The sequence below is a fragment of the Podarcis muralis genome, chromosome 12 (genome assembly GCF_964188315.1).
Source record: "Podarcis muralis chromosome 12, rPodMur119.hap1.1, whole genome shotgun sequence".
Taxonomy (NCBI): Eukaryota; Metazoa; Chordata; class Lepidosauria; order Squamata; family Lacertidae; genus Podarcis; species Podarcis muralis.
In genome coordinates, this window is record NC_135666.1 from 62,751,253 (window position 1) to 62,770,660 (window position 19,408).

The 19,408-nt window shown below is 42.6% G+C and overlaps 1 protein-coding gene across 2 annotated transcripts in view; it reads right to left on the bottom strand.

Annotated features, from left to right (window-relative positions):
• Positions 1-19,408, bottom strand: part of ADCY1 (adenylate cyclase 1) — a 221,327-nt gene that overhangs the window by 78,634 nt on the left and 123,285 nt on the right. For both annotated transcript variants that reach the window (XR_003709045.2, XM_028749778.2), the window contains exon 3: positions 6,461-6,579. Coding sequence is in view for 1 of the 2 variants with exons in the window: in XM_028749778.2 (XP_028605611.2) it covers positions 6,461-6,579 (119 nt within the window). In the remaining variant the exon portion in view is untranslated. The remainder of the gene's footprint in view (positions 1-6,460; positions 6,580-19,408) is intronic.

The following is a 19,408-nucleotide window of genomic DNA, read 5'->3' on the forward strand; positions in this document are numbered from 1 at the left end:
TGTCCTCCCCCCCCCCGATAAATTTCAATTAATTTTCAATTACATTCCAATCGGCCTCATTATAACAATGCCAGTTTATAATACAATTATTAATACCAATCATTTAAATACCAAATTATATAATTTATTTAAAGTGGCCCCCCAGATGCTAGATTTGATGGCTTTCTGGTTCTCTTTATTTCTGCGGTCCAAAATCTTATTAGTTTCAATTACATTCTAGTTATAATAATAATCCCTTATACAACAACTGCAGTATTAATAACTTCTGTTTGTGTTGTCACACTAAATGATTTATGAAACTTCAAGTGAGGGACTCAAACTATATCCTTGTTCTTCCTGTGTGCGGCAATTATTCTGTCCGTGGTGTTTCTTTCTGTCCTTGTAAGATGTTATGTCTTTCTTTCCCCTGTTTGTTACTGCTATCCATCGTGCCTTGGGTGGAGATAGTATCCCATTGTTGTTCCCGAAGTTTCTCCATCGCTCTGTCCTGTGCTTCATTGTTTTGCACCGAGAACTTTAACAACAGATGCAAAAGTCGCTCTGCCTTGGTAAATAAACTGTTGTCACTATTTTTTCCCCTCGCCTGGGAAGAAGAGTCGGATATATTGCAGATGACTCAATATAGAACCTTATCAGTTCCTTGGCAGCTCATAGACTCCTTTCATCCTTCCAGGTAGAGATATATGGCCAATTATCCTTCCAATTAAATTAAATTCCAAGTCCTCTTAGTGTTATTCAATTCACTTTGTAGATAATAAAGGATGGTGAAGTGTCAGCTCTATGTTTCCATTGTAAAACTTTTGCAAAATAGAGCTTCCCTCTCTTTCCCCCTTTTTTACACACACAGTTCCTTTTGATGTTATCATCCATATTTTTAATCCAATTTCTTCCATCCTCATTTGTACAAGTATAATTTGAACTAACATTCAGGGGAGGGTTGCCAAATCATAACTGTAGAGAGAAAAACTTTAAACAAACAAACAAACCGTAGGCTCCCCACCCCATCATCTTTTGCACCGAATGAAGTCTTATCTCAAATTCAAACCTTAAAATCCTTGCAGTTGGTTTGTTCCACAGTTTGTGATCTCATCTCTTCTAGCACACACCTGCACTTTAGTCCAATTAAGCTCTAATTAACAAGAGAACCTCTGCTTCTTAATGGCGGCATTGGAAGGTTTTCGGCAGGCAAAGTGCTTTTGCAGTCAATGCTTCCCTGGCCCCTGCATTCCATGCCAAAGTGAAAGCCAGGTACTGAAATGAACTGCAAGTGAAGCCCGTACGCCATCCCTGGGGGGAATTTGAAAGGATAATTACCCTCAATCATCCTGGTTTCTCCATCGCCTACTCTCTCCCACTGTCATGGGGGCTGCCTCCATTAAGGCAGTGCAGAACCAGAAGCCAGCACAAGGCTGTCCTGCAGTGCTGAACATCAGAGCACCTTGCAGCAGGGATAAGTTGCATACCATCCTGAAGGACACTTTGAAATAGAGGAGCCGGACTTGCAGACTAAGGGCCTAAGTACACATTATAATGCAGCTATGTTTAGCACTAGCCAACCACCTCTGTAGGCAAGACCAGGCGGGGGTGTAATATGCAGCAACTTCATTTCTTCCTGCCACTTTTACTGTAATCCTTCCTCCAGGCACTTTTACCCCAATGGTGTTCCATACAAATGCTCACCTCATAAACATGAGGCAGGAGGCACATAGGGGGAAATAATGTGAGGGAGATTTCAGGGGGAAAGTGGCAAGCCATATTTTTCCACTGCAAATCTCTCACTCACAAGGCTACTTTGTTTGCAGTAAAGAAGCAGCTACTGGGCAAATACTACAGAAATGGTACAGAAGGCTGTGCTGTAACGTGCAATTTTAGCCCTTTAGCTGCTTAACAAAAGTTCTCTGGTGCGGGAAAATTAGAGAGAAAACACATTTTAAAATATGCACAGTAAACTCACATTATATATACTTATATAGCATTGGCAAAGAAACCCAGCAGAGAGGTTAATAAAGTTCACCACACACACAATGTGAAAATAACCACATCTTTCTAGTGGTTAGTTTTATCTAGTTTCTAGTTTTATCCTCTCAACTATCAAGATGTGGTTTTGTGTAATTTATGATTTGCCCATTATTGTAGCCTGCTTAAATCCCAGCTATGCAGCTCTTACATGTTAATGATGAATATTATCATGGACACTGAAGAGAGAAGCAGTTTTCAAAGTTTGGAAAACCATCACATCATGGCCAACCACAATAATTCTTCCAGAGCATCATCTGCATCCTGTTTATGTAAGTTCTGCTGTGGGAGAAACCATATGTTGTATGTGATTTCACCTTTACTGCTGCATCTGTTCCTAAGAGAGAAACTTCTGCTACTATTTTGATTTCCTGGGGAAATTGGATGCTCATAATCCGGGAGTCAGGAAAGAGCTCCTTGCATCCTCTCTAACTGAAAAGATGGGTAACTGCCATGCATAAAACAGCTGCAGACTTACTAAAAATATCCTGTATCTCATCCTAAACCTTTTCCAGAGGGTAGCTATTGTAGCAAACACAACTCAAGAGTCTTGTGCCACTTAAAGCCTAAAACGCTCATTATGGTGTAAGTTTTCATTGACTAGACTGCTTTATCTAATGCCATCACATGCTATCCCTCAGCTGGCATCTCAAACCAGCTGACTCAGAAGGGAGGAAAACTGGCTGCAATGGGACTTACTTTTAAGATTGCCAGCTTTACTGGTTTTGCTGCTGTGCTTTAATGGAATCAAAACATGCAGAAATTAAACAAGCGTATCTCAATGCATGACTTTTATCTCCATGCAAAGAAAAGCTCCACCTTCTTTATTTTTGTATGTCAAGCTGACGTTTAAGCCATGGAACATCAACAGCCGAGTGTTGATTCCTGGATGTGGACTAGGTAGGTGCAAGCATGGCTGGTGGAGGCAGGGGCCAGGAACCTTTTCGAGCTCCTAAGGCCAATGGCTGGGCTGCAGAGGGAGGGAGGGAAGAAGATAGGGTGGTAATATTGGGTGGCTTTTCAGGACACAAACTGTGAGGACAGTTGGGTAGGTGGCATGTGAAATGCTGGCGACAGCCGAGAATGAAATGCATGGTTCTGGAGGCAGCTGACAGGGTGAGCAGGGATTCACTATATATTGCCAGCTCAAAAATTCTGAAATAAAACAGGGTCAATCTAAAGGGTCAATTTTACAGCTAGCCTCTATTATCTGATAAGGTTCCTGTGTATAATACCAGTAGAATAGGCAGAAATTCAGCAGATAAAAGTTTTACACAGTGTGTTTGCAAACAAGGAAAAGAGATCCAGCTCCTGAATTCATATGTTCCTGGACTTCCCACTGTTGCACCCGGAGTTATTCCTTGCTGCTCTTGGAAGAGCCATTATCTCAAGCAGAGAACTGCTGGTGATCTGGGTTCCTGTGGTAGTGGGGATAGCTGCAAACTTGAAACTGTAAACTTGATCAGCCCCAGAATCTATTTGCAATACCAGGACTGAATTCTGGAAGATGTGAAGGGATTGTTTTCAGACTGTTTCTCAGCAGGTTCAGAGTGTCTTTTCCTCCCTGTTGAGCAACTTCGGATTGAGGAGCACAGCTTTCAGAGGTCAGATGGACTTCAAGTTCTCTTTAGACTGATGTTTTAAACCAATTCCAAATTTGTTTTATGTGCATATACATGTGAAACTCTGACACACATATTCATGATTAGATTGAAATATATAGGCTCCTGTCTATATCTTCTTGGGCAATTATTCTGGTTCCAGTTTTCATGTCAGCTTTTAGCTCCTTGATCTTTCTCTTTTGATATGGTGCTCTGAGGCTTTCATGGTCTTTGCAGCTTTACTACTGGGAGCAGAGGTGATTATAAGAATTCTTTCCTGTATTCTTTTTGCATAAAACAAATAGATTTAAGTTCAAAGACTTTGAGAACCAAACCACAGAGAGAGTTCGCTGTGAGTAAACAAAACAACAGCTGCAAATAATTCTAACTGGGAGCTCTATGCAGCCATAAAGTAAAATACAGCAGAACAACCTTCATAAAAAGAACCTTAGGAAAACAAAAGAAGAAAGAAGAACTCAAATCCTGTGTACAGAATAGATGGGTGGTTTGATACAGAAGTGGTACATATCAGGATCATTACCTATAAACAAGTTAAACAAGGGCTGTTTCAGTTGATTTGTTTTTGCAGAGATAGGAATAATAATAATAATAATAATAATAATAATAATAATAATAATATATTATTATTTATACCCCGCCCATCTGGCTGAGTTTCCCCAGCCACTCTGGGCAGCTCCCAATCAAATGTTAAAAACAATACTGCATTAAATATTAAAAACTTCCCTAAACAGGGCTGCCTTAAGAAGTCTTTTTAAAATAGGAGAGCTGCTTATTTCCTTGAGATCTGAAGGGCGGGCGCCACTAGAAGGCCCTCTGTTTGGTTCCCTGTAACCTCACTCCTCACAGTGAGGGAACTGCCAGAAGGCACTCGGCGCTGGACCTCAGTGTCCGGGCTAAATGATGGGGGTGGAGATGCTCCTTTAGGTTTACAGGACCGAGGCCTGTATACTGTATATGCCTTTGTATGTGAGCAAAAACGCTACACTGATGATGCTTGGCATGGGGACAGGGTGAGTTTCTATTCCAAATGGCATTTGGGATCCAAAACAGGGCCAGGAATATTGTAGTGGGTTTCTGGGCTACTTCCAGAGATGGTCTGTGAGGCTGGGGCTCCACTAGGGCAGTGTTTCCCAACCTTTTTTGGGCAAAGGCACACTTGTTTGATGAAAAAAATCTCGAGGCACACCACCATTACAGCCCCGTGACGTCAGCGCGCAGCGTCACGCCGGGAGGGACGCACGAAAGTGTAACTTTTAATTTTTTTCCCTCCCCCTTGCCGGGGAACCTCCAAGCTTTGGGGGTGGGGGGGGGAGGAGGCAGCAAAGCGAGGGACTGAGGGACTCCTCCAACGACAAGGGTTGGGGAAGAAGAGAAAGGGCTATTCCGCTCCAGTCACGGGAGGGGAATATGTACTGGCCCAACTGGTGTGCGGTCTTCGGAAAGCGGGGTGCGGGAAGGAAGCCTAGGCTCGGGGTCCACCGACCTCGGCGGAGAAAGGCAACAACCGGAGCCGATGACGAGCCGGCGCGTGCGTGCAGCGGCTGGCCTCGAGCTCGGGAAGCTGCGCGCGGCGATGTTGATGCGGGGCGCGCGAGAGCTTGGGGGCGGGGCGGGAGAGAGAGAGAAAGAGTTGGCAGCACCAGGCGCTGTTACTTATTGCGCTGCGGACGCTGCCAGCAACTGCGGTGGTTGTGCGGCGGCCGCTGCCGCAGAACGTCCTCGTCAGTCAGCTGACCTGCCTGGCGGCGTAGGGAGCCGAGGGGCGGGGCTTCCTTTCTGAAGGAGCTGAGGGTGGGGGTCCTCCGGCGACTTCGGCGAAACGGCGCCGGCCCAGAGCGCTTCTAGGAGGCTGCCTTTGTGCGCGACGTGAAGCCCTCTTTCCCTCCCTCCAGCCCCGTGTCACATGTGGAAAAGGGGGCTGGATCCAGTGACGCAACTCGGAAAACTGTTAGGGAAGCCAGAGCAGGAAAGTGAGTGGGAGGCGGCGGCGCCGCTTTAACCCACGTTTCCTTTTTGAAAGAGAAACCAGTGTTTCCCAACCTTTTTTGGACTCGCTCGCGGCACACCAGGCAACATCTCGCGGCACACTAGTGTGCCGCGGAACACCGGTTGGGAAACACTGCACTAGGGCACTGTGCTGCATGCTCTGCATGCAAAAAGCGAGGTTCACAGCTTTGAAAGAAAACTTACCGTATTTTTCGCCCTATAGGACGCACTTTCCCCCCTCCAAAAATGAAGGGGAAATCTGTGTGCGTCCTATGGGGCGAATGCAGGCTTTCGCTGAAGCTTGGAGAGTGAGAGGGGTCGGTGCACACTGACCCCTCTTGCTCTCCAGGCTTCAGGAAGCTATCAGCAAGCCTGGGGAGCCTGCGGGAGTTCCCACAGGGCTCCCTAGGCTGCGGATAGCAGCCTGCTGCCTGGAGCGCGGGGCGCGCTGAAGCAGAGCGCCCCGCGCTTCGGGCAGATATCCGCAGCCTAGGGAGCCCCTGGGCGGGGGGAATAAAATTTTTTTTCTTTATTTCCCCTCCAAAAAACTAGGTGCGTCCTATGGGTCGGTGCGTCCTATAGGGTGAAAAATATGGTATTCCCCTAATAATAATTAGAATTTTTTTTTTACTGATTCAGACCTATTCTGGAGCACCTCAGCTTGTGCCTGTGCCTTCACTTCACTCCTCTCCCCTTCAATGAATTAGAAGCAAAGCCACCACTCCATTCTTTGAACTGCTACAGTCCCAGAAGAATCAGCTAAGACGACCCTTCACTATATGTGCATGTGAGATGCCTGTAAGACTTTACATTTTGCAAGCTTGCATCAGTCCTACCTAACATTGTCATGTCTCTGAATGTAAATTTTATGGAAAATCCTTTCAGGTGGCTTCAGGAAATCTTCCTTCATTTCCATGGCAACATTCCTGGGCAAAAGACTCATCAGAAGTCGCTCCTAAAAGTTAAACAAAAACAAAAGCATAGTTGTCAAAACTGCTATTAAGCTTGAATAGTTCATCTGATCAAATTTGTATGCAGGATAACATCGACACATAAAATCAAGCAAGGAATCCCAATTAGAAAAACCTCAAGCATCTAAAATGTTGATCATGACACCAAGGCATTTAATATTTCTCAGTTCCATCTAAAGATCTAGCTTAGTGCGAACCCCCAGTTTCCTGGAGAGAAGATTGCTTTTTTAAAGTAAGAGGTTTTAGTGATTTTTCAGTGTATAGACCCAATTACAAACAGCCCTGGAGAGAAGATTGTTACTGCTGCGCCTCCTCCCTTGGCCCTGCTGCCTTGCTACCTAAGTCTAAGCCAGGTAGCTTAGGTTTGGCATTAGCCCATCATCTGAACTTGGGGGTGTGGTTTATTTCACTCTAGACACACCATAAGCTGTAACCATGTCTTGTTCTTTGTTTATAGCTCATAGTTTGTCTGGAGCAGACCAACCACAAACCTGGAATCAGGTGACATGCTAAGCCAAGCCAAACCACAACTCAGCCCCAGAGAGCACAGCAGCAGCAGAACTGGGGGAAGAAGCACAGCAGCTGCCATCTCCTCTCCAGAAATCTGCATGTTCAAACTGAGCCTCTAGAGCAGCCTTTCTCAATCCTGGGCTCCAAAATGCTTTTGGACTGCACTCCTATCCTTCCTAGCTATCAGGATCAGTGGTCAGGAATTATGGAAGTTTTAGTCAAACATCTGTGGACCCAAGGTTGCGAAAGGTTGCTCTAGCGTCTGGTCTGATACTGTCTCTTAGGAATATGAGGTTGTGACCTTGAAATTAAAAATTATATTTTCCCTCCTGCCAGCGCTACATAATGTACTTCTCCTTGTGTAGACTTGTTTACATGTATGAACATGTATATGACATAACAGATGTATGAAATCTGATACACAGTAGTATCCAAAAGCTCCAACGACAAAGTGCCAAATACTCATTTTTACCAATGACATGTTGCTGTCTTTCATTGATACATGTTGTGGTAAGTATCAGAAAATTAACCCTTCTGGCCTGGACATGGTGCCATGAGCACTGACTCCCCTCTCCTGGCTGCTAAGTATTTTCGGGACAGCTAAGTTACCAGACTGTGTGAACAAAGACTTTCACTACTTGGGTAAATATTTCCTTTCCTATTCCACGCTACCCCTAATCTTGAAGAGGATTAATTATGAGCACTATGAATACCAGAATTAAGTAAGAAACAAACCCAACTGTGCAAGCAATGGCTGAGCCAAAAAAAGATGGGGGGGGGGAGGCGGCTGGAAATGATATAAATACTAGTGCCTTACAAACCAATGCAGAAAGATCTCGCTGAGATTAAAAAAAGATATGGCTGATGTAAAAACAGAGCTTTCAGAGCTGCACAAAAAAAAGAATGAATTTGAACAACATTTGAATATGCATGAGATGGTTACACAAGCGAATCAGAGTATTGCAGATAAGCAGATCTCACTCTTGGAATCCCAAGTAAAGAGTAATTGGCATCAGATGCCCTCCTTCACAAAGAGAAGCACTTATGGAAGACTTCTTTTAAAAGCTGCTATCTCTGCTGGAAAATCAAAGCATTGAAATCAAACAAATCAAGGAGTCTGATGGAGGTGTGGAGGAGAACTAAAAGTCTTCTGGAACATAAAACCTCCTTATGGTTATCACCAATGGAGACTTGAGCACATAAACAAATATGCAATGCAAATGGGCTATATAAAGAGAATTAAAGAGTTTTCAGGACAATGAATGTGAGTTCAGTGGGTAATGTGAACTCAGTGGGTAACTGGTTCCAATATCATAAATTAAATGAAATCTATATTTTAAAAAAGATTTTAAAAATGGATTTGAAGAACAAAGGTCAAACTTTGAAGTAGGTTTATGTGAAAATTATGAGAAATTAATTGGAAATGTAAGGGGTCATTCTATCATATGTGGTGAACCTGCAGAAAAGCAAAGACCTTTGGGGACATGATATTAATGAAATTAAGGGGGGGGGGGAATAAAGTGACTTTTCCTAAGAGACCAGAATCCTTCCTGCTGGGGATACTAGACAGCGAAATCCCAAAGAAAGCCTCAGCAGTATTTACCGTATGTATGTGACTGCAGTGGCAAGGATTCTCTATGCACAGAAATGGAAGGAGAAGAGAACACCCTCAAAGGGAGAATGGCTGATGAAAATCTTGGAATATGCAGAGATGGCAAAATTGACAGCATTGATAAAAGATACAAATTTAGAATATTTTAAAGAAGATTGGAATATACTAATCTATATAAAAAGTTATTTCCCTTATGTGAATACCACAGTGGGGTTTGAAGTGTAAGAAAATAACAGAACGTATTAAGAAACATGTTAGAGAGAATGAAATTAGATAAGATGGAACCTTAAAATGTGATTGTATGTAATTTGGGTTATAAACATCGATGTTGGGAGAGTGGGAAGTCACTAGTTTGGTTGAATTGGAATATAATTGTTGCGTAACAAAAGTAACTTTCTATATGGAATATATATATATATATTCATATATATATATATAGAGAGAGAGAAATAAACCAAGTCAAGATTATACTGGTAACAAGATGGAAAACTGTGACTCATTCCAACATTATAATTGCTCAATTTCTGTGAACTAATGTAAGAGACAAGATCCTAAGTATTTTCCGTCAAATGTCCCTTTCTTCACCCTTTGTATGGGAGGACAGCAAGATATAATTTTCTCAGATTTCACCCAAGAAGTTTCATTGCAAGGGGAAAAAATTCCCCAAAGCCTGGCAACTGGAAAATTTCACACTGTTCCCAGCAAAATTTTGCATAAAAATATCAGGACCAAGCTCATAAGTTTGAGGTTTCTGAAAATGCAGAAGCATTTCTGAATACAGTGGTACTTTGGGTTAAGAACTTAATTCGTTCCGGAGGTCCGTTCTTAATCTGAAATTGTTCTTAACCTGAAGCACCACTTTAGTTAATGGGGCCCCCCCGCTGCCACCGCGCAATTTCTGTTCTCATCCTGAAGCAAAGTTCTTAACCCAAGGTACTATTTCTGGGTTAGCGGAGTCTGTAACCTGAAGCGTCTGTAACATGAAGCGTATGTAACCTGAGGTACCACTGTACAATCAAATCTACAATAAGTTAAACATCCCCTGCAGAACCTGAAAACATTGACAAATCTCTTGCAGCAGTCCCCGTCTCTCTTTCCACTTTGCATCGCAAACAAGTCTCCACCATTATGGTAAATACATCCACAGACGGAAAAGAGAAAAGAAAGCAAAGAAAATAGGCAAACTCTGAAGCACTCTGCCATTACTGCATCAACTTATCAGGACAGTCTGGGAAGAATTCCAGAACAAGCTTGGTATTTTCAAGGACTGGACAATATTGTATCTAAATTATTGCCAGCTAGGAAACTTATCCTTAAGGCTTGGAATTACTCTCAATATTTTGACAGCGAAGAGGGGACTTTGTGAGCAATGCCAACACATTCTGGAAGTCATATATTTATTTTTCATTTCTGTATTAATTCCATCACTTATTTAGTTTTGTTCTCTTTTTTATTGTTTAGCTATAATAAAGTTTTTATTTTTCCCTTAAAAAATATTTTTCTTTCTTTCATTCATTCATTCTATTTCCTTCTTTTTTATCAACCTTGTTTTAGCTTTTTTATATATTTTATACGTTTTTTCATATATAATTATTTTGCATTAATTTAATATATAGTTGTGTTTCTTATTTTTATTATTTTACAATTGTTATTTCTGACTTATTGGTTGATTTGGAAATAGACTATGTACGTAGGTAATATTTACTGAACTTGGATTTAAATACATATGATAGATTCTTATCCACAAATATTATTATTGAATATGATCCATATCTTTAAATATGGATAATTATATTTCTTGATTTGATTTATAGATTGAAAGAAAAATGTAAATATGAAGTTTGATATACGGATGCTAAGAAATAATTGGAACAAAGAACTGGAACTTTCAAGATGACCCAGACAGTGGGAAAGTGTTTTAGCCTCGGTATCAAAGGTATCGATGGATCTTAAATTAAGACTTATACAACAGAAAATAATACTTAGAATTTACTGGACTTCTTTGTGTTTGTATAAAAAAGGAGTAGCTAAAGTAGCTCTTTGTTGCAGATGCAATAAGGCCAATGCCTATTTGAAACATGTTTTTAGAGTGTTCTATACTTACTAATATGTAGATAGGCAGATGACACAACCTTGATGGCAGAAAGTGAGGAGGAATTAAAGAATCTTTTATTGAGGGTGAAAGAGGAGAGCGCAAAATATGGTCTGAACCTCAACATCAAAAAAATGAAGATCATGGCCACTGGGCCCATCACCTCCTGGCAAATAGAAGGGGAAGAAATGGAGGCAGTGAGAGATTTTGCTTTCTTGGGCTCCATGATCATGGCAGATGGTGACAGCAGTCACAAAATTAAAAGATGCCTGCTTCTTGGGAGAAAAGCAATGACAAACCTAGACAGCATCTTAAAAAGTAGAGACATCACCTTGCCAACAAAGGTCCATATAGTAAAAGCTATGGTTTTCCCAGTAGTGATGTATGGAAGTTAGAGCTGGACCATAAAGAAGGCTGATCGCCGAAGAATTGATGCTTTTGAATTATGTTGCTGGAGGAGACTCTTGAGAGTCCCATGGACTGCAAGAAGATCAAACCTATCCATTCTTAAGGAAATCAGCCCTGAGTGCACACTGGAAGGACAGATCCTAAAGCTGAGACTCCAATACTTTGGCCACCTCATGAGAAGAGAAGACTCCCTGGAAAAGACCCTGATGTTGGGAAAGATGGAGGGCACAAGGAGAAGGGGTCGACAGAGGACGAAATGGTTGGATAGTGTTCTCAAAGCTACCAGCATGAGTTTGACCAAACTGCGGCAGGCAGTGGAAGACAGGAGTGCCTGGTGTGCTCTGGTCCATGGGGTCACAAAGAGTCGGACACGACTAAACAACAACATACTTACTGGGAGAAAGTGCTGGATATTCTTTTGAATGGCTTTGCAATCTAGCAAAGAGACCTGGTGGCTCCATTTTGAACAGCTAGAAAAACTGAAGTAAAGGAATAATGATCAGACCTACTAGGGGGCCTAACAGCATCTTGCGCTCCCTGTAGAACAGTTGGGTACCATTGTGATCACACACAGTTAGGCTTTGCTTGGAAGGAGAAGGGATGAAAACAACCCTTTGTCCAGAGCAGGGATGAAAACCCTTTCCCACTAACAGCACCCCCCTCAACCCCCCCCCCCCATGCTCAGCTTTAGCCATCCAGGTGCTGGCATGGGCTGTTGCTATTTCATTGTGAGCAGAAGGCAGGCACCAGAGCAGCCCTCTCGCCCTCTCTCTTTCTGGAAAAACCTCAGCCTCCACCCTTACCTGCCACAGTTAATAAGGCAAACTTCCCACTTTGCACTGGCTGCTCCTCACAGCCAAGGCAACTCCTTTCCAGAAATGGAGAGTGGATGGGAAGGATGGAGAGAAGGAATCTGGGACATGACTGGAAGGCAGAAAGCAGAAGGAGAAGGATTCAGGTGGGGGGGGGGAGGGAGGGCGGAGAGACAGAGAGATTTGCAGATATCCAGACATGAAGAGGGAGAGAAAGAGGAGAGCCATCCCATAGCACCCCTGAAGGTGCTGAGGCACACAGGTTGAAAACCTCTGGATTATACTAATTGTATTACACTATACTTTCTGCACTTTTCACACCTTTTCTTCTTTTTCTTTTATCATTTTATTTCCTTATAAATAAAGTTCTTTTAATAAAATATTAATAATTAATAAATGACTGTAAATATGAAAAGAGGCAAAGTATTCTCTAATTTTTTTCCTTGGTTATATGTATTTTCTTTTTCCTTTGTATTTTCTTTTGTTGTAAATATGTATGTTTTCTAATTTGTACTTAATAAAAATTATTAATAAAAAATTATTAATAATCAAGTACCAGAAAATTAGTGAATATTGGCATTCATTAGTAATTGTTAAGATAAGAAGATATCCAAATGGAAATGTGATAAAATTCTGAAAATTTCTTTTAAAAAATCTCAAAGCCAGCTGTTCTCTGTAATTTCCTCAAAGTCATCCCCATTTCTGTTGGTAAAAGATGTTTATCATACCATGAGTATAAATGCCCACCACAAGCATTTCTGTTATTTCCCACTGAGCTTCCTGTAATTGTCAACATTCTCCAGGTTTCTGACATTTATGAACTGCACACACCATCTTACAGCCAGTAAATCCTGCAAGCAGAGGCATCATTTGCCCTGGTGGTTCTTTGCACAACCAAACATGGGACCTCTGAGCTACAGCCGCAATCCCTGACTTCATCTGCACAGCACAAAGCACTCTGCAGTAACGGAACAGAGAGTTTCGAGAGCATGCAATTTCCCCTAATTACTGTTGCCATCATAATACTATGAATAATAGCTTATTGTAGTACCTGTAACATTTGAATGTGAAAGAACATACAGGATCATTTCCTTTCCTTGTGTTTGCTGCTTGAGAATTATTCAAGATGCTCTTTTGCTTCGCCTACCAAGGCAGGTTACTAAACAATGAGATGGATCTCTCACAAATTTATTTGCTCACCCTTAAATCAGCTGAACATTAACACTGTCTTCTCTGCTATGAAACACCTAGCAGCAACAAACACTGCATTGTCAGGGCAACATGTTAGACAACACTTCTGTCTGAAACTGATCTCGTAGATGAAAAAAAGACTCAGATGAAAATTCCAGCTGTGAGTGAAGATTAAAACCAGCTAAAATCTAGTCTGGTCTATCAACACTAGAGAGCAAGGTGCCACTTAAAACGAAGGGATAACTGGCACATTTAAAAGTGCATTGTAGCCAGTAAGCAAAATAAAAAAATGTAAAAGCTAGTTTGCCTCTTTTTAGTAGCATTAGTAACAGTTTTAAAACAGGGCTCTCAGGAAGAAGGAAGGGCGGCCAATAAATTCCAAGAAATCCATGGGCAGTGGACTCACCAGCCATTTATTGCCCCCTCCCACTTAGGACTCGTCCCCACTTCCGCATGTCCCATGTCCAAGCGGTTCTGCCTTTGCCCCATTGCTTTCCCCCAGAAAACCTGCTCTTTCACACTAAATTGAAGCAAATGACTATCTGGAGAAAACCTCATTGTTGTTTGCATTGATTCCGCAGTAAACAGCTGGTTTCCCTGGGGGAAGAGGAGGGGAAATCTGAAGTGTGGATGAGCCCTTCGTCAACTCCCTTCTCCACTCCGCAGTGTCCAGTCCAAGGGGCTAAAATGGATGTGATCTCTGCTAAGCTCATCAGTAGCTAAGAGGAACAAACTAGCCATGTCACTTGAGAGCAACGGAGCAAAGGGAGGTCAGGAGCAGCAGGAAGCCCCTGTTGATAAAGTATCTAGGTCCCAGCACACCACTCTGCCCCTCTTTTCTTTCACTGAAAGAAAAAGAAAAAATCTCAATAATAAAGAAAAAGATAAATTTAATAACTAACTTCTCCCTCAGATCAACCCGCATACTTGAGAATTAGAAAGCAGTCAATTTGGCGCCAATTTTTAAAAGGGATCCTGAAAATTACAAGCTGGTTAGCACAACATCTGCCAGAGGGAAACTGGTAGAAAGTTTTGTTAAAGATAAAAGGACTATCCATATAGAAGAACAAGGATTGGGTAAGGGTTAGGGTTAGGGTTAGGGTTAGGGGGTTAGGGTTAGAGGGTTAGGGTTAGGGAAAAAGAGTCGACCTGATAGAGGTCTATAAAAGTATGCCTGGACCGAGAACAGTTTTTCTCCCTCTCTCATAAAACTAGAACTCATGGACATCCAGTGAAGCTAAATATTGGAAGATTCAGGACCGATAAAAGAAATTAATTTTCTATATACTACAAAGTTAAACTATGTAACTCACTCTGCAGGAGGCAGTGGTGGCCACTGCCTTGGATGGATGGCTTTCCAAGAGGATTTGACAACTTCCTGCAAGGCAAGGCTGTCATCTATGCTCTGATAACCTCAAGGTTAGATTCTGCAATGCATTATACCTAGTGCTGCATCTGAAGACAGTTCAGAAACTTCAGCTAGTGCAGAATTCAGTGGCCAGGTTGCTCACCGTAGCAAGACAGTTTGAGCATATTTCACTGATTCTGGTCTGACTGCACTGGCTGGCAATTAGCTTCCAGGCTCAATTCAAAGTGCTGGTTTGACCTATAAAGTTTTAAATGGCTCAGGACTGCAATACCTCAAAGACTGCCTCTTTCCATATGATCCATACCTGGGTCCTAAGGTCAACTTCTGAGGCCCTTCTTCGTGTGCCTCCACCACGAGAGGTCCGGAGATTAGCAACACGAGAACAGGCCTTCTCTGCAGTGGCTCCCCATCTGTGTAATGCTCTCCTCAGAGTGGTTCACCTAGCATTTTCATTATGTACCTTTAGGCACTAGGCAAAGGCATTTCTCTTTAGCCAGGCCTTTGGTTGATTTGATTGACATCCTATGCACTTTTCAAATGTGTTTGTATGTGGAGAGGGGTTATTGTTGTTGTTGTTGTTGTTGTTTTGATTACGTACTTTGTGGCTTTATATTCTGATTTTATCCTGTGAACCACCCTGAGACCTGCAGGTATAGGGCGGTATATATACCAGGTATGACTGGAAAGTTCGGTAAATGGTCACAGAAATTGGACAGTGAGAAATATTTGAACATACAATCAGCATCGGAAACCCACAAAATGCTCACAATTGTGTACGGAGATAAAGCTGTAACTCGAAACGCGGTGTATGAGCGGTTTAAGCATTTCTGTGAAGGGTGGCAAACCATTGAAGATGACCCTTGGTCTGGCAGACTGTCAACGAGCAGAACTGTGGCAAATGTCAGCAGAGTTCGTGAGTTACTGATGCGGGATTGGCATTTGTCCGTCCCAATGATGGCGGAAGAATTGCATATTCCGCATGAAATCGTTACTGAGGTTACTGAGTTGTCTCACCCTCCATATTCTCCCAATCTGGCCCCACCAGATTTCTTTCTTTTTTCAAAACTGAAATCTGCGCTGAAAGGGCACACATTTTTCCAACATTTCACACTTCCAAGCTGCTGTAATGAGGAAAGTGAAAGCAGTATGAGAAGAGGACTTCTCTAGAAGTTCCCAACAGTTCTAGGAACGCTGTCAACGGTGCATTGTATCAGAGGGGGCCTACTTTGAAGGTCTGCAAGGTATGTATGTTTGAATATTTCTTGCTGTCCGATTTCTGTGACCATTCACCGAACTTTCCGGTCACACCTTGTAAAATTAATAATAATAATAATAATAATAATAATAATAATAATAATAATGGCTTTTAATGTCTACTGGACATGTTTTCTCTGCTGTTAGATGCAAGATACCTCTGCATATCCATTGCTAGGAGTCATATGTGGGCAAAGTACTTTCGTGCTCCTGTCAGCCTGCAGGCTTCCCAGAGGTTCAGCCACTGTGAGAACAGGATCCTGCCCTAGGTGAGCAAATGTCCTGACCCATCTTATGTTGCATGTAAGCTTTATAGCTAAAAACTCCAGATTCTTTTATTCTGCAGTTATTGAACAGAACACACACACAAGAATCTTTTATGATCTTAATGCAGACTGAGTAACAAATATCCAAAAACCTTACATTCAAAATGATGAATGTGTTTCTTCTGAAGGGATACTTGAGGAGTCTAACTTTGCAGTTTCCAGTATAAACAGCAGCCCCTGTATTAATGTGTTGATGTGTTAATTATCCCACCCTGAGTGACCTCCTGAGTTTCCACATGTGTAAAGGCCAAGTTGGGATGTGGTTGGTGCTGTGGGTTAAACCACAGAGCCTAGGACTTGCCGATCAGAAATAAAAGCATGCACACATATGCCCATTGCACAGCAGTAACAAAGCAACTGCACATAAATGTCACAATTTACTTCAGTGCCCACAAGATGGCAGCATTTCAGGGCATTAATGTACTGTAAGTTTTCTACAAGACCAAAGACTGGGAGAGCAGAGTGGAAAGGGGAAGCTGCTTTTCGCTAACGCCGTTCCCGCTTTCCTCCTCGGTACTCAGCATGGTGGTGGACGGAGCGTTTTCCTAACCCCCAGTTGTCCTGCTGCCAGCCACAACCCATATCTCAGTTGGCTAGAGCGTGATGCTGATTATGCCATGGCTGCAGGTTCAATCCCAGCATGGGACAACTCTACAGTTCTATGATTCTATATCCATCCTGTAGTTTCTTGAGAAATGCTGCTGCTGCCTCCTCAGTCAAACCAGTTGCTATCCTAGTCACAGGTGCCCCCCTCCCCTAGGCAGCGACTAAAGTAAGGTGTGATAAAATAAACTCAAGCAGACAACAATCTTGATTAAAGATGGCCAAAACATTATTGATGCAGCTGGAATTTTGGCTCAGGCATTGGGTATATCTGTTTCAGCCTCCTATTGGAGGGCTGGAACTTTTCAGGGTCATGCCAAGGATTATGGCCATCCCCAAGACTCTGACGTAGCCAAGCAGAACACCTAGGGAATAAAGCAAGGATAAAGCAGCAACCAGAAAAGCAAAATAGGTTTAAACTGCATGATAAAGAATTGGCCTAGCATGTAGCAAATGCTTAATGAAAGGAAGGGAAGGAGGGTTTGATCTTCTTCTGACTGTGGTGCAAGAGGCATGTGCAACTGGCTTCTCTGCATCGCTGTTTTCAGAGACAACTCAAGAAAACAAAAAGGGCAAAAAAATAGTTAATAATACGGAATTAACAAATTAATACTGCTTTCAGTAACTAATGGTATACAACAGTTGTTGGACAGTCCTCTCAGCATTAATCCAGAACCGTCTGTTAGAAGTGTTGAAAGAAAAGGCCGCAGGAGCAAAGAGACATTTCCCCCAAGTCCAGTTAATTGTAGCCTGCCTTCTTTTTATAATCGGGTATTATTTCCATCCAAAATTCCAAATACTCTGGTCTTCACCAATCACTTTATTTGGCCTGATTGCTTGCCAAACCTCCAGCTATTTCCAGGCACTCACCTTTTCCTTAGAATTTTGCCCCAAAGTTAGATGAGGATTCCCCTGTGTAGCTTTGGATTTAATTGTGAAGTTCCAGGTAATTCCAGATAGTTCCAATTAGATCAATGGTGTGATGGCCTGGGATTCAGATTCAGATGCTGAACCTGAGGAATTCCAGCCTGCACAGGATCCTCCGCCTCCAGAACCATCTGAGCCAGGGCTGGGGCATCAGCCTGAAGGGTCCTCACCTGTGCTGGATCCTCCTGAGGTGACCCATTGCCTGCAGGTGCTCCACTCTCAGCCCCGTTAGAGGAAGCTGGGGTTGCCTCTGTGTCTGGTAACCCTCCAGCCTCTCCTGAGCTGCAGAGGCTCAGGTCAGAGAGGCGGAGGGAACTAAGTTCCCACAGAAGGAGTGCTCGCCTCCAGGACAGGAGAGGCGAGTCACCTGAGGATCGGGGCTGCCCTATGCCTCGGGACAGATAAAAGCCAGCCAGCCCCAGTCCCAAGTTGCGGGAGCAATGTTGGTGGTTGTCAGTCCTTGCCTGAACCCTGCCCTGCACCCAGCTTCGAATTTTATGGACTGCCTTCATATTTCTTCATCGATCACGGACTGGACTTGGACTTGCCTCTTGATTAACCCCCGGAACCAGCACAAATAGGTTATTTTCCAGAACAGAAGCTGTCACATTCAAGTTCAAGTTCAAGTTGAAAACTATATCCAATATTCTTAGAGATCAAGTTCAAGTTTCAGGTTTAGGTTCAAAGTCAAAGGGTATATCCAATATAGCAAAGCTCAAAAAAAGGATTTCTCACCAGAGGGATTAAAGTGGCTTGTCAGTCTCCCACTTACAAATCTTTCCCCAGCAGTTGGTAGCTAGCCAGAAGAAGGAAGTCGTCTTCCTTTTTACCCTTACATTTTCTCCGAATTAAGAATTAGAAAGAAACATAAATTTCAAAAATCTCACCACTATTTTCAGCTTGGTAATGTTGGTGTGAAAATCTCCTGCTTACGGTGGCAGCTTGAGGTTCAACCCACAAGTTTGTGCTGCAGTCGTGAGCGCTCTCAACTGCCCCCCCTCGCCTTTTGGTGGTGTTTTCAGGGTCTCCTGCCAGTTTGTTGTTCCGACTTGGGAGTAAGCTGCCTTAAGTTCAACGGGGCTTAACTCCCAGGTCAGTAAGTTGGGACAGCAAAATAAGAAGGGGCTGCTGGGTTTACATGTTCACTGGGCTACCCCATGGAAGCCAACAGAGAAATTCATTCTGCGAATGCTGCAATCGAACAGCAGCCGAAGAAACGGCAAAATATTATTATTATTATTATTATTATTATTATTATTATTATTATTCTTTGTACCCCACTGATATGGCTAGGTTTCCACAGCCACTATGGGCGGCTTCCAACAGAACATTAAAAACAGAATAAAACATCAAACATTTAAAACTTCCCTAAACAAGGCTGCCTTCAAGATGTCTTCTAAAAGTCAGATAGTTGTTTATTTCCTTGACATCTGATGCAAAGACAGGGCTCATGATGAAGCTCAAGCCTTCTTTCTTGAGAGGAATATATATATAGTTCATAGAAACAATAAAGAAGCAAAACCTACATCCCAATGACCTACTTGTGAGCTTCGATGTTGTATCTCTCTTCACACAAGTGCCCATTAATGAAGCCTTGACAGCCATTCAAAACAAATACAATCCCCCCGAATACATCTTGGACCTGACCAACCACTGCCTAACCAACACGTACTTCATCCACAATGGACAAAGATACAAACAGATAGAAG